The sequence below is a fragment of the Rattus rattus genome, chromosome 18 (genome assembly GCF_011064425.1).
Source record: "Rattus rattus isolate New Zealand chromosome 18, Rrattus_CSIRO_v1, whole genome shotgun sequence".
Classification (NCBI taxonomy): Eukaryota; Metazoa; Chordata; class Mammalia; order Rodentia; family Muridae; genus Rattus; species Rattus rattus.
The window spans coordinates 6,330,997-6,346,180 of NC_046171.1; the positions used below are offsets into that span (position 1 = coordinate 6,330,997).

The 15,184-nt window shown below is 58.9% G+C and overlaps 1 protein-coding gene across 1 annotated transcript in view; it reads left to right on the top strand.

Moving 5' to 3' along the window:
* The first annotated feature begins 3,294 nt into the window (after positions 1–3,294).
* Grm4 (glutamate metabotropic receptor 4) overlaps positions 3,295–15,184 on the top strand; it is an 88,263-nt gene continuing 76,373 nt past the window's right edge. Inside the window, exons 1-2 of the mRNA XM_032888694.1 lie at positions 3,295–3,416; positions 12,806–13,683. Coding sequence (XP_032744585.1) covers positions 13,165–13,683 — 519 coding nt within the window. The 5' untranslated portion in view covers positions 3,295–3,416; positions 12,806–13,164. The remainder of the gene's footprint in view (positions 3,417–12,805; positions 13,684–15,184) is intronic.

Genomic DNA, 15,184 nt, shown 5'->3' on the forward strand with positions numbered 1-15,184 from the left:
TCTCTCAAAACCAAAATGAGATAGTGGGAATGGGTACAGTACTCAGGTGGCTGGGCCAGGAGAATTGCTGTGAGTTCAAGGCTAGCCTGGGCTCCGTAGTAGGACACTCTCCTTAAAACACCAAACCCAGGGCCGGTTGGTGAGATGGCTTAGCGGGTAAGGGGCTTGGCACCGAACTTGCCACCCTGAGTCGCTGAGAACCAACTCCTGTCAGCTGATCACCAGTCTTCTGTCAGAGTGCAGAGGTATGACTGCACCCCACAGTCACAGGTACAGACGGATAGACACATACACAAATATATTAAAAAAGAAAAAAAAGCCAAAACCACAAAATACAAGCTCGCTCGAAGAAGGATCTGCTGCAGCAGGAGGGAGTTAAGTCAGATCTCAGGAACAACTTCCAGGGCACAGTCCTGGGCCTGCAGGGCAGAGCTGGGCACCCTTCCTCAGCATCCAGAGGACTCAGGGCTGGGTCCCTGGAGCCTCTCTTACCATAGGGTAGCCTCCTGGAAAGGGTCCTTGTGGCTTTCCCTTCTCCTCAGACGGTGTTGGAAGGAGGCTTCACTCACTCTGGAATCTTGAGATGCACCTTGGCCTAACCTAGTCTGACAGATGGAGAACCCCATGCTCACAAAGGTTGGGGACCCCATATTCAGTGACTCTCAGCACAGAGGACCCAGCCCTGTCCCCCTCCCCTCCAGCCTGAACCGGCTCTGAGGTTCAGGGTCTGGAGTTGGCTCTCAGGAGACAGTGGTTTGAATGAGGCCTTGGAAAAGCAGGTCCAGGCAGGGCCCTGCATGACCCCTTGGAGGTCACTTCCGGCCATCATTCCTCCACAGGGGCTGACTCCCTGGCAGAAGACACCATGAAAGGGCATGTGTGTTTGTCCATTTCTCTCCACGACGGGCACCAGGAGCAAACCGGATGAGGAATCAGGCCACACGGCTAAGGGCTGATGGGGGAGTACGCTGGGCTCCGGTGGTCTGGGGTGTCATGGCTACCTGACAGAACTAGGCCTCTGCTGGGGACCTACAGGCTCTCAGGCCCAGCTACAGGCTCAGCATCTGCTGGCAACAGTTTCTTTTTTTAATCGCTGAAAAACACAGCCTTCAGAAAGGCAGCTGCTGGGGGGTGGGGGATAATTAAGGCCAGAGTAGAGTCGCTACTGAGGGGCAGGGGTAGGGAGTGCCTGATGTGGTCGTTTTGGTTCTCAATAAACCATGGCCTGTGTAATTTTCAGTCCCATCTATCCGACCAACCAGAGGATGCTGGGAATTATGTTCTGTATGGGAAGTGCCGTGGCTCCCACTTACAGGAGCCCAGAATGGCAGCCCAATCCCATTATGAGGACCTAGGGGCTGGACAGCTAGTGGTGGAGCCACAGCGTGGCTATGGCCCTGTCTCTGTCCCTTCAACGCTGTGAGTGGGGCTGGCCCGTGATGTCAGTTACACAGGACAAAGCACAGGTGAACGAACAGCCCGCACACTCCCATCCGAAACAGCAGGCTGACTTGGTAAAAGAAGACATGTCTATGGGTCATTACATGTGACAGCAGTGAGAGTACACAGTTTGCCAACGGATATTCATTCATCAAACACTTCTAAGCTCACTGTGGTCCAGGCACTGTGCCAGGCACTCCGTGAAAGACCGTCAACAGTCGCCGCGCTGGCCTTCATGGTCTGGAGAGCTGGCGATGGGGGCCTGGTGGGGACCAGGGAGAGAAGCAGACGGAGATAGCGCAGTCCTTGCTATCTCCCCCCAGCCCCCTGACTCTCCCAAGCATTCCTCTAGAGTCTTTGGAAATCAGGGGGGGTCTAGCGACCAGGATGACTGAGTGTCTCAGGCCTGGGCACAGTGAACACCAGGTGGCACTCTGCGCCCTGGACCGTTCCCCAGCTGTTATCAGCCACCCTCTCCCCTGTTTCCCCGGCACTGTAGCATCTCCCTAGGACGAGGCTGACTACTCCTCGGGGTTCCCAGGGAAGCCGCTTCTGCAGTGTGGGCCTGTTTACAGCTCTACAAGGATTGCGTGGTCTGCCCCTGCCTTCCTCATGGCCTGCCTCGAAGGCGCCCTTCCGGGATCACCAAAGCCCACGCGAGGGGAAGGGGACAGCTAGCTGCCAAGCTCTTGGGCTGAGGAACTCTTCTTGGGGCTAGTTCCAGGCCACCTGTTACACCGTACTCAGTGGGTCCGAGGGTGAATTGCTCCCCTAGTTTGGGGGACGCGGGGAGTTAGAGCTTCAGGGTAAGTGCGCTCTTCCCCACAGGCCGTGAGACCTGGGGCAGGTGGATTCGCCTCTCCGGGCCTCAGTTTCCTTCCTCTGCAAGCTTGCGACAGAAGTGTGCGAATGAGTATGCCGCAGGGGGGCACACGCCACGTGTGTGCGCGGCTCTGAGAAGCGGCCCCGCGGGTGGGGGGCTCTAGTGACGCACCGGGTGGGTACAGCTCGCCCCTAAGGGTCCCCGAGCTCTGCTGTACTTTGCAGGGTATGCGACGGGAAGCTGGGTTCCCTGACCCTCGACTTGTGGGGGTGAGGAAGGGTCTCCGCCACGTCTTTGGGGTGCCGGGTTAGTGAGCTGGCGCGCGCACGGGGCTGATGAGGGGGTGTAAGAGGGGAGGGTTCCCGAAGCGGGCGACAATGGGGTGCGGAGGGAGCGGGAGCCGCCAGCAGGGAGGGCGTGGAGGGGTGGCGAGTCCCAGCTTCCGGAGGTGGAGGTGCGGGTGTGTGGGGGTGGACCCGGGCTCTCGCTCTTTAAAAGGCCGGCGGAAGCGTGGCGCGCTCGCCCCGCACTCGCGGCGCAAACTTGCGGGCTGGGCTCGCGCGTGCGGTGCGGCAGGGCGGTGGGCGCCGGGAGCCGTGCGGCCCCCTCGGCCCTCGGCCCGCGCTCCCGGCGCTCGCGCCCCTCCCGCGCCGCTCGGCTCCCCGTGCCAGGCTCGCACGCTCTCATTTTCTCCCCGCCGCTGTCTCTGCCGCCGCCGCCGCCGCCGCCGCCGCCGTCAGGTGCCTGCACCCCGGCCGGCTGCGCTCGCTCCCCAGCCCCGAGCCTCGGCGCACGCAGCGCCCCGCACCGCCTCGCCCGCGCTCTCCGGCTCCGCGGCGGCGGCGGCGGCGGCGGCGGCAGCAGCAGCATCAGCAGCACGGGCACCGTGGCGGCCGCTCCCAGCTCCAGCTTCCCGGGAGCAGCCGCCGAGCGCCGCTCGCTGCTCCGAGGCTCCGGCCGCTTGGCCGCCAGCTCCTCCCCGCCGCGCCCGGGACCGCCGGCGGCTCGGCGCCCGGCTTGGTCCGCAGCGTCAGCGCCGCCCGCCGCGGCCCGGGCTCCCGGCAGTGCGAGCAGCTAAGGGCTGGCCGCCGCCTCCCTGAGCTCCCCGGGCGCAGCCGACCCCTGGCCGCGGCGTTCACCTCGCCGATGCGCGGTGAGTTGTGGCCCGAGGGGCACGGGCGGAGGGGACGATGCCCTCCGGCCTCCGGGAGCGCGGGCTGCGGCAGGGACCCCGGCGTTTGAGGAGGTGGCCTCCGTGAGCTCCCTAGTTCCGGGAGGAGGGCGCGGGACTCGAGGAAAGAGGCTTCCCACCGGGCTGGGGTCGCCCCTCCGCTGCCCCCTCGGGGATGGGGCACTGCTGTCTGCGGGTCTGGGGGAAAGTGGGGTGGGGGCTCTGATGGGGCTGCACTGATGACAGGTGGAGTTGGCCCCGATGGGGACGGTGACACCCGCGCGCCCCCTCTGCGGAGAGACTAGGCTGTGGGGGCGCGGATCGCAGTGTGAGCCTTTGCCCCGTGGTCCTCGGCCAGAGGGCAACGCCAGCCCCGCGTTGAGGCTCCCTGCTCTGAGAACCGCGTCCAGTCCGGGCACCACCTTCGCCACTGGCTGGAGCCGAAGCGCCTCCCGCCCGCAGCCGCCGCCGTGGTTTGCGGTGGCGCTGCAGGTCTGGGGTCTCTCTGCAGCCCCGGGACCGGAGGTCAGGCTTTCTCTGGACACTTGGGACCATACCCTCTCTGAAACCCTGGTGAACTGAGCGTCTCTAAGGGCTCTATGTGAGCACGCGTGTGGCGGGGGAGGTCCCTGCTCTGGGGTCGGTTCCCCGAGCCCGCGGGCAACCGTGTCCCCTCCCCGCGCGGGGGCGGGGCCGAGGTGGAGGCCTGACTGTGCGCTGCGCCCCCGCACCCCGCACCCGGCGCTGCGTGGCTGTTTGTGCTGAGCTGGGGCAGCGGCACAGCGGCGGGGAGTCCTGAGCCCAAAGGACGAGCGCCCTCTGCCCCTTAGGCCCTGAGCGACAGACACTATCCGATGATCCTTTCTGCAGGGGGTACCTGGTTTCTTCTCCTTGCTCTCCTAGCTGTCCCTGCCCCCAGCTAGGGGGAAACTGGCTTTTGGGGACACCCTTTGAACTGGCTTTCAGGGCTAGGGTGCCACAAGCCACATGTGTGGCAGTGTGATGCCACCCTTGCTGTGAGTCTGGCTGGAGGGGTGTGTGTGTGTGTGTGTGTGTGTGTGTGTGTGTGTGTGTGTGTTCGCTCTTACAACCCAGCCACCCCCCTCTGCTCTGGATTCTGGATGGGACTTAGGGCAGGCAGAGGCCAGGACTCTGAGGGTGACCCTGCTGAGCACCTCGGGTTGCTAGAGCAACTCTCACGCTCAGCGTAGCACCTAAGCAGCCCCGGGTAGACGGCTTCCCTTCACATGCCAGCTCCCTACCTCTCGGATGGTTTGGTCTTGGCCTTCTTTCCCCTGGGCTCAGTTCCCTGCACACGGGAGGAGGTGGCAGGCCTTTGGTGAAGAGCTGAGAACTTGGGAAGTTTCCTGAGCTGCTCCTGTGGAAGCTCAGAGACGGTCACAGGAGTTGCGGGGAACCATCACACAGGGCCATTGCAGGCCCTGGGCAGGCGGCAGCGTGCTGTGGGTGTTAGTTCTGAGGAGATTGCTTCCTGGAGGAGCCCTCAGCCTTGGTCAGATTCTTGTCTTTGGTGGGATCTTTGGACTCTGTGCCCCCGAGTCTCTGCTCAGCCCTGAGCTGCACGCCTGCCCTCCCAGAGAATACTGTTCTCCTTGCCTTAACCATTCAGGGACAGAACATCCCCAGAAACAGTCCTTTGCCCTGGAAGCTGATTGTGTTTAGCCTAGAGAAGAGTTCCATGAATGGTAGATTTTCAGGCATGTTCAGAGTGGGCAGTGGGGCTACTCTGCTTCACACAGAACAGGCTGTGAGCAGGCCGCAAGATAGGACCAGGCCCGGAGCTGAGCAGCCTGCCTGGTCTCTGGTCTGGCCTTCCCCTCCTCCTGTGACCCGCGTGAGTGGCTTCTGCATGCTATGTTTCTGTCCGAGGTGCGATTTCTCAGGAGTTTGGCAGTCAGCCTGTGAGTGAATAGTTTGCTGGTCAGAGGAGCCTGAAAGGCTATCAATGCAGTCTTGGCCCTGTCCTGAGGGCCCCACAGCTGGTGAGAAGACACGGAGCAGAGCCTACGGACTCCGGCGCCTTGTAATTATAGCTGACAGACCCATCCTCTCCCTACAAGCGTGGAGCAGCAGCCCCTAATTAACACCCACCCCAAGACATCTGCCCACCCTGCTGTCCTCCTCCCGGCCCGGAACCCAACTTTCCAGTGGGCAGGCCCTGCCAGGGGACCGGGCAGCTGGGCTGTCAGCTCCTGCAGAACGGCACCTTCTGCCACCTGGAGAAGGCGTGAGGGAGCTGGCAGCCAGGCCTCTCAGCCCTGCTCCTGGTCTGACAGAAGACCTGTAAGCTGAGCAGGCCCACCCCAAGAAGAAGCAGAGGGGCTTGGCGTAGAGACAAGACCTCTATGTTTCCAAGAACGTCAGCTCTGCCCTCATCAGCCAGGGTTACCAGAAATGCACTGAGAGGAAGCTAGAAGCTGGTTCATCCGGCAAGCACCAGGGTCTGAGTTTAGGTGCCAGCAGCACCGGTGTGAGGAGGGGACGGACGTGCCTGTGATCCTACGCTGGGGAGTCTCAGCCAGCCTAGCCCTCAGCCAGCCTAGTCTCGTGAGTGAGTTTCCTATTTAGTGAGTAGACCTACCTCAACGAACAGGGAGGAGAAACTGAGGGAGACGCCTGTCTACTTCTGGTCTCCGTGTGTGTGCACAAGCAGGCGTGTGTGTGTGCAACACACACACACACACACACACAGATCACACCCCCATCCCATGCACGCATCCCCATCCCTGCCTGCGGCCCTCAGGGAGCAGACTGGCTCCTCCGTCGTCCCCCTTAGCTGCTCCCTGTGCAGCAACACCTCTCTCTGCGCTCTCACTCCTCCCTCCTGAGTCCGTGGTTCCCCTTCCCCAGCCAGCTTTGCTCTGCAGAGAAGCAAACACCCGCTCCTAGCTGGCCTAGTCCAAAGCTTCCCCCACCTCTGAGTCCCATGAGCTCACAGGCCTAGAGGCAATTCTAGTGCCTCCAGTTTCTTGGTAGAAGTGGCACCGGCACCGAGGACAGTGTCGGTCACCCCTTAAATGAAAGCTGATGCCCCCCCTCCATCGAAGTATCATTTCATGATTGTCCCTGTACGGCAGTCTCCTGGTAGCAGTCAGGTGCTAATGTGTGTGCATGCATATATTAAATGAATTGGGTAACTCGGTGCATAATGGCATTATCGGGACCCTGTTCAATTAAAGTAGATATTATCTGCAGTAATTGGGAAATGACAGCTCGTAATGACAGCCTGTGCCATTTTAGGCCCAAGTGAGACAATCTAGTTAAGCCACCGCTCTCCTGGAGAAGGCAGGGCCAGGGTCATTGTGGTAACTGTAGGACCAGGAGAGCCCAGCTGCTCCCGTGGACCTTACCAAGGCATTCGGGGGGGACATGGGCCAGAGTTTTGGGCTCTCTGGGCTACCCTCCACATTCATGAGTAACAGAAACCAGCCCTTGTGCCTACTGGGTCAGGGTAGGACTTCTAGTTAAAACAAAGCCACTGCCCCGATGCAGGGCTGTCTTCAGGTTCAAATACAGAGATGAGAATCAGGGACTTGAATTCCGCAGCTCCTGGCAGGCACTGTCGGTCACAGATACCACAGCGACTTCTGGCCCATGGCCTTTATGTGGCCAGTGTAGGGATGAAGTCCTGTCCTCAGCCGTGGTTTGTCCACAGCAGAATGAATTGGATAGGGCTAAGCACCGGGCTTCTGGTTCTGGCAGTGCTGGGGTGGGGGTGGGGTGAGGTGTTGGATTTAGGAGGAGGGCAGGACAGGGAGGGAGCAACAGTGGAGGAGGAGGCTATAGCAACACCAGCTGCCAGACACTCCTGGGCTTGGGTCTTGTGCAGGGAAGCTGGGGACCATGGCAGTGTCGAGGAATGGGGAGAAGAGGGAGAGGTCTGGGCTGTTGGACTCCCGGCCTGAAGGTTGGGAACAGGCAGTGTAAGCTTTGATGGCCCTAGAGAAGGTGGACAGCGGATGTTTCTGGCCTAGAGTTGGTAAGATGGATGGCTGAGGCCCTGAGGAGACGTTCTGCTGACCTGTGGCCTATGCAGGTGCCTGTCCTTCTGGGCTTCTGTTTGTCTTGTTGCCGAACTCAAAGCTCCCATTTCGCTGTCTGCACAGCGGCCATGGGGTCAGACTTGCCCTTAGCCAGTTACCCTCTGACCTTTCCCCTCAGCAACCCCTCTGCTCCCTCCCTGTCCTCTGGACCTGCTGACCAGACACAAAGGTTAATCACCAACCTCAGGGCCTTTGCCCTGTGGTCCCCTCCTGGCTTCTGTGCCGCAATCTCAGAGGGTATCCTTCCCAGCTCCCCTTTCTGTTTCATAGCAACTCCTCAGAGAAGCCATTCCCAAGACCCCTCTGGGTACCTTCCCTGACCCCCCTGCAGTACTACATGGCTTTTGGGCCTTCCTTCACCTCCAGTGTCAGCTGCACAGGTGTGTGTCTCTGAGGCACAGCAGGGCAGGGGACAGCGTAGGATCACAGCCATATTTGATTGAAAGGTCATGCAAAAGGAAGCGCGTGTCCCGCGCTCAAGCATACACAAGGGTCTCAGGAGTTTGAGTCGAGGGCTGAGTCCTTCCCTGTGGACCGCAGACACTGCTACTGATTGTCTGTCCTCGATCTGCCTCAGTGGAGCTGCAGGACTGGCTCTGGCTGGGCGGGACCTGTCTCTGCCTGTCATTGATTGAGCGTGTTATTTTGTGTTCTGAACCGTGGATGAAGCACGGGAGATGTAAAAGAGCTGGTCACATGGGCCACCTCATGGGCCACCCCCCCCCCCACCCCCCAGCATCAGCGAGACCAATATTTGTTGTAGGAACTGGAGCAGCCAGGGCAGATTTCCTGGGGGGAGGAAGGGTCTCTGCCATCACCGGAAGGGCAGGGATACAGGGCAATGGGTGCCATGTTTTCTACTTCCTGGTTTCCATCAGTATCGAGCTGGGAAGTTACTCCCTGTGTCTTCCCTACCTCCTGTCCCCTTCTCTCCCTCCATACCCATTTCTCCAGTCACCCCTGGATCAGGGCTGTGCTCTGGTAGAACCTGAAGGTGTGCCTCGGGGTACGGGATGTGGGTTTCAGGATTCCGTGGGTTCCCAGTCTGGGATCTTTAGCTACTTGGTTTGTGGTGTTTCCAGAGCTGGGTACTAGCACCACACCCTCTGTTCCCAGCTCTTTAGTAAGTCTGATCAGCTGGGCGGGAATGTTCTAGATGCCTCGATGCCTTGGTCCTGCCAGGCAGCCCTGTTTACAGCCTGAGACCCCAAGTTCCACCTTCAGAACCACTCTGTGTTATTACGCCCTATGAGTGCAGTGCAGGCCCCTGTGGAGGGGCACGGCCCCCTTTGCCCCTCCCTGGCATCCACTCTCCACATCAGGCTGAGGTGCAGAGGCCACTGAGGACACAGTCCGCTGCCCGGTGGGAGGCCATATGCCCGTGGGTCTGCGGTGTTGGTCTCAGGCAGGCAAGGTTGTTGTAGACTTTCTCACTGTGGGTCAGGGGTTTTGGGTGACCTGTTTCCCGTGTTTGGGCACTGGCTGGGTCCCTTTGGTGGGACACTGGTTCACAAACTCATCCTTTGCTGGGTAGTGTGGTCCTGGGGGTGGTGGGGCGATGCTCAGGTATGAAGAGGGAAGAGGTCCCTGGTTCCCTTTCCTCTTGCCTTTGAGGGTGTGAGATGTGGGCCAAGAGGTGTCTGTACAGCTGAGCTATAGGACAGTCCCCACTCAGCCATTCAGTCTCCTGCTCCATGAACACTGGGCTGGCTGTTCCAAGATGGCACAGGCCACTAAGCTGAGGATCTGGAGCGAGGCGCAGAAGGACTGAGGTCTGGGCTCTGTCTCTCCCTACAGCATCCCAGTGATGGCTTGGTATCCCCCCACCCCACCCCAGAGTACCCACACCTTTCCCATGGTGCAGGCTCAGAGGATCCAGTTAGTGGCTCCCACCTCATCCTGTGAGGAGGGACAAGGCCGCTCCCCGTGTTCTGCCCTCAGTCCTGGTGTTTGGGTTTATATATCATTGGGTCGGTTTTAGAAGAATCAAAGTCAGCTCGGTGAAAGATGACCGGGGTTTTGGTGAATCATGGTTTTCCGGTTCCTTCTGGATTGGGCCACGCCTGGGGAGGAGCAGCTGAGGTCGGGAAGGCGTGAAGGACCTGCTTGAGAGGACATTGCCAATGTGACAGGTTCCCGAGCCCTCCCACACCACCCTTGGGTGACCCAGGCTCTCTGGGGCTCTACCCTTCGCGGATTGTAGCTCATCTCAAGTTCCCTTCACAAGCTCACCAGGGAAGAGTAGACTCTGGAACGTGCCTTACCGTTGGCTCATGAGCGGATGCTCTCCACCCTGAAGCCAGCGGGATTTGGGAGGCAGGGCCAGGGCAGGGGCAGTGGGAAGGGAGCAGGAGGAGAGGAGAGAGAGGCAGCCATCCTGCGGGCTCCTTCTGGGGAGAGGTGCCCCTAGTTGCCCTATTTGAGTTTCCCTGGCTATTTTGAAATTAGTGGAGGGAGAGAGTCTGGAGCCTGGGGAATGGACTTCATGGACTTCAAAGAGCTCCCCTCTCCTCCCCCCATCCCTGCACAGGTAGAGACCGGAATCCCCAGGGCCTCCGTCTGCCTCCTTTCTGGGTGTTTTTACTTCTTCTTGTTCCTATTACAGCATTAAAAGACGGGGTTGGGGGGTGCGCTGAAGGAGGCTTGTCCACCAAACCCTTTGGAAGAGTCGGGCCTGTCAGGGGAACCAGGGGACTTGTTATGGTCAGGGACTGGGATCCAACCCCAGGGGGAGGCACGTGGGAGGTTTGGCAGCGGAAGTGCCTTCAGGGTTCCTGATTCTGGCTCTGCTTGTGTTGGGCTTCCTTCCCTCCACGCCCTGACGGTTCCCACACGTGGGCTGTGGGAGAAGCTGTCAGCGAACCCCTGGAAAGGGCTGTAGGCTGTGTGGGTCCACTGTCATAAGCTGTCTCGTGTAAGCTTGTACCAGCTGGCCTTGGGCAGTTCACACTCTGTCAGGGTGCAAACCCCACTCCCGCCGTGTGACACCCACAGACACAGCTGTGAACCCAGAAGGCCTAAGCAAGGCCCACCACAGCAGTGGGGGTGACCTCAGGGCAGCCCAAGTATACACTGGCTCTTTGAGCCCTGTGTGACTTGAGCCACTTAGTGCTGTAACTGCTCCCTCTGTGGGACTGTGGGACAGGGCTGAACATTCCACCCAACCCCAGGGTGGTGTGTCGTGTTTCTCTCCTGCCCCCTTAGTTGTCTGAACCATTCAGGAACCTCTTGGCATATATGGCGTGTCCTAGCGTCCATACACAAGCCATTTCAGTGATGGCCGCAGATGTGACCCAGAGGCCTAGACTGGAACCTCCCCCAACTTATGCATCTGAACAAGAGACCCAGAGGAGAAACGCTCACCCAGAAGGGCAGGGTTCAGCTCTGGGACCCTCATGGTGACCCCAATCTCTTCCCAACTGCCTACTGCCCAATCCAGCAATTCCTAGAGAGTGGATACCATAAAGCCATTCTCTCCAGGGGCAAGTGATGACAGGCCACCGAACGGAGGTAGCCTTAAGACCACCCCTAAGACGCTGGCTGTAGCTCCAGTGCCAGGTCCCTGGGTCTTGGAGAAGGTGGTTCTTCCGGGTTGGCCATTCACTCTGTTTCTAGACCTGACACATCTTGATCTGCTGGGTGTCTCTGGGAGAGTTACGGGATTCCTCGGGCTACTGTTTGCTGGTGGAACCAGGCTAAGTGGAATTCATTCGTCCATCGAGCCTTGGTTGTTGAGGGGCTGTTGCAGATGGAGCGTTTGAGGTCTGGCCTTGTAGCTCAGTGGTGGAGAGCTTGCTTAGGCTGTGCTAGAACTTGGGTTCAACCCCCAGCCCCTGCAACACTTAGTGTGAGGACCCCGGGGGCCAGAGAAACGGAGACCCAAGGCTGTCATCGGTCTGGCCTTTCCCTCTCCTTGGGCTTCACTAGGACTGGCAGGTTGGGGAGAGATGTTTTCTAGAACCTTGCTGGGCCTTGATGGAGGCCCCCCATTTCTAGGGGGAGGTTTTCATTTTCTTTTTCTTTTTTTTTTTTTTTAAAGATTTATTTATTATATATAAGTACACTGTCGCTGTCTTCAGACACACCAGAAGAGGGCATCGGATCCCATTACAGATGGTTGTGAGCCACCATGTGGTTGCTGGGATTTGAACTCAGGACCTCTGGAAGAGCAGTCAGTGCTCTTAACTACTGAGCCATCTCTCCAGCTCGGTTTTCATTTTCAATCCAGGCTCCAGCTCCGTTTCTAGGTGCACGGGAAACAGGCACAGAGCAGCCTTCCCTTGAGAAACCCATGAAGAAGGGGCCATGGGGTCGCCTCTTATCCCAGCCCTGACTCAGCTATCAGCCATTCTCCTGGTGGCCTCTGAAGCAGAGGGAGGCGGCTGCTGGCTTCAGTGGGGGAAGTTGGGTGGGGGGAGGCAGAATCCCCAGGGGAAATTAGCCCAGATTAGCTGTGAGAATGGGGAAGGCTTTTGTTTTCTTCTCTCCCAATGCAGATAAATATTTAATCACAACAACAATAAACAACTCCGATAGAAGCAAAGTGCTGAGGCCCAGGCCACAACCTGAGCCCCACGGGGGCAGACGGAGATGGAGGCGGGGCCAGGAGGAGGCCGAGGCAGGGAGACCCGGGGGACAGGAGGAAGGAGCCTGGCTTTGCCCTCTGCCTGGGCACTTGTGTGGCTGGGGTGAATATGTGGAAGTGGGTTGCCACCTCTGGATCCCAGATTCCCACTTTTTCCCAGCCTTTGGAGTTACAGCTCATGGCCTGGGCTCAGCCAGCATCTCAGCCTTACTGGACAGGCCGCTTCCCTGCCAGCGTCTTCGTCTCCTGGATCCTGGGTTCCTGGATCCTGGGTTTCCCAAACAGCTGTTTCTGGTCAGAGCCACGAGCTAGGAAATATCTGTGGAATAGAGGTCTCCCAGGGCCTGGGTTTTCTCTAATTCTATCATGAAGTTCGACTGGCAGGGTTGGTATTTTCCCATAGCTTCTGAGGGTCGGGGGGCCTGTTCCTTCCCAGCAATGTCTGCTGTCCCTAGGAGTATTCTCTCCGAGGCCCGGCCTCTGGGGACAGTGGGCCCTGGCCAGCGAAGGTCTTCAAACGTGACCCAGTTTCTGCTTCGAGCTCTGCACTTCCCCAGGAGCTGGGCCGTGCAGCGCTGAAAATCAAGAAGAGATTTATGGCAGCTTCCGAGATAACCTCTGAGTTCCCTCTCCCAGGCTCCTGATGAGAAGTCACAATGGTTAATGTCTGCTTTGGGCTGGGTTGATCGTCTCTCTCTCTTCTCTTTCTCCTTCTTTCCCAGGTTGGTAGGAGTGACCAGAGCCATTCTCTCCTCGTTGATAAGATTCCCTACCAGGATAGGAGCCTATCTCCCTTTCCACAGCAGGACACAGAAATCTGGCCTTCAGTACTTTGGGACAAGGATCTGAGACCTCCCGGAGCTCTGACCACTGGCTGTCATCTGTGGCTCTGGCCTGTGTGGGCCACTGAGCTCTACTCAAACATCAAAGAGGAGGAGGGGAGATCTGTGGAATGGGCCACCCCGTTGGCCTGCTGCATTACTGAACCTGCGCTATCCACGCGCGCCCAGATCATGGGACCCAGGGCCTGCTAGGGCTAGGAGCGGGGCCCAGTATTCATGGGTCTCTAGGCCTTTCCGAAATGTCCGGGAAGGGAGGCTGGGCCTGGTGGTGGGCCCGGCTGCCCCTCTGCCTACTCCTCAGCCTTTATGCCCCCTGGGTGCCTTCATCCTTGGGAAAGCCCAAGGGTCACCCCCACATGAACTCTATCCGAATTGACGGGGACATCACACTGGGAGGCCTGTTTCCGGTCCACGGCCGTGGCTCTGAGGGTAAGGCCTGCGGGGAGCTGAAGAAGGAGAAAGGCATCCACCGCCTGGAGGCCATGCTGTTTGCCCTGGACCGCATCAACAATGACCCGGACCTACTGCCCAACATCACGTTGGGCGCCCGCATTCTGGACACCTGCTCGAGGGACACCCACGCCCTGGAGCAGTCACTGACCTTTGTGCAGGCGCTCATCGAGAAGGACGGCACGGAGGTCCGCTGCGGCAGCGGGGGCCCACCCATCATCACCAAGCCCGAACGAGTGGTGGGTGTCATCGGAGCTTCGGGGAGCTCCGTCTCGATCATGGTGGCCAACATCCTCCGCCTCTTCAAGGTTAGTGTCCTCCATGGCCCAGGGTGCCTGGCTGATGACTCCTTTCTCCCCCTCTTCCCGACTGTGGGAGAGACCACGAATGCGGCAGCGTGGGCTGAGGAACAGGGACTCGGTGCTGTCCATGGTCCTGAACCAGAACCTGCCCGGGCACCTCCTTTAGACCCTGAACCCGGAGGGGATTGGAAGTATGTGAAAGAACATTATTGAGAGGCAGGCAGGCAGGCAGACAGAGACAGACAGGCAGGCAGGCAGACAGACAGATAGACAGACAGACAGAAGACAGGCGGATCGATGGGAAGGCAGACAGACAAGATATAGAATGGAAACCACAGTGTTACAGATTGTCAGGGGTAAGAAAAAAAAAAGCAAAACGTTTGTTTTGACATTGTTTTCAAATAATTGGCAATTCCCAAGAAAGATGTGTTTTCTTCTGGTTAGTCGAGGAAGCTCCTGGTGGCCCTCCCAGCCCGCCCTTCAGTTCCAGCTGGAGGAAAGTGTCCTGGTTTTCAGATGGGGGCGGGGTTGTGGGTCAGGAGCGTGAAGAGAGAAGGGGGTTCAGCTAAACTCCAGACCCAGCCAGGCTACCTGAATCTAGACCTGGCCTCCCTCCTGTCCTACCCTCTGCCCTCTGCCCTCTGCCCTCCTCCATGCCTTTCTCCTCTCCCTTCCTAGCCCCTCCCTGCCCCCTCCACCACCTCCCTTTCTTCTCTTCCCGGGGCAAGAGCTGCTGATTTGCAATTCAATTGGAGCCAAGTGCTTGCTAAGCTGCTAAAACAACTGAAAGCTACTGGGGAGAAGGGAAAAAAAAAACGTTACAAGCATTTTACCAATAATTATGCACCAGCTGCCCCCACCCCCAAGCCTGCCTCTTTTGCTCTGTACGTGGTCTGAGTGGTGGTGGTGGGGGGGGGAGTGGGAGGAAGCGGAAGGGATCTGAAGAGCCCGCTGGTCCCCTCCTTCCCTCTGACTCTGACCTCCGGGGCCCCTTTGTTGTGGTCTCCAGAGCTTGCTGAGGTCTGGAAGTGGCTGTCTGAGCCACTAGGGGTAGGAGGAGAGGAGCGGATCCCTCTCACCTGAAGCTCATTTGCCTAACTCCGAGGATGCGTCAGTACTGGGGGCGGTGTATGTGCCTCTAAGGAAAAAGGGGAAGGTCCCTGTCTGATGGGGTACAGTTAAGTCATGGCGAGTCTCAGGTAACCGTGCCCTCCCCACCCCCATTGCAGAGTGTACCCTGCCAGCATCTTCAGCCATTGTAAGTGTGTGTGTACTCTTGCTGCGGCCCTAGGATGGCCTACTCCTGGGCCGTTGGTCTGACTTGATTTGGGTGCAGGAGCAGCAGGGAACCTCTGAGGAGATGCTGTCCCTGCCGTGGTCATTTCAAGGAGCCTCTGGAGTCCCATGATCCTGATCCTCTCGTGGGCTCTCACAGTGCTGCCCCGGAGTGAGCAGCTTCGTTGGGTCCTCCCATGAAGAGGAGGGGACAATGGGAAAACTGGGGCTG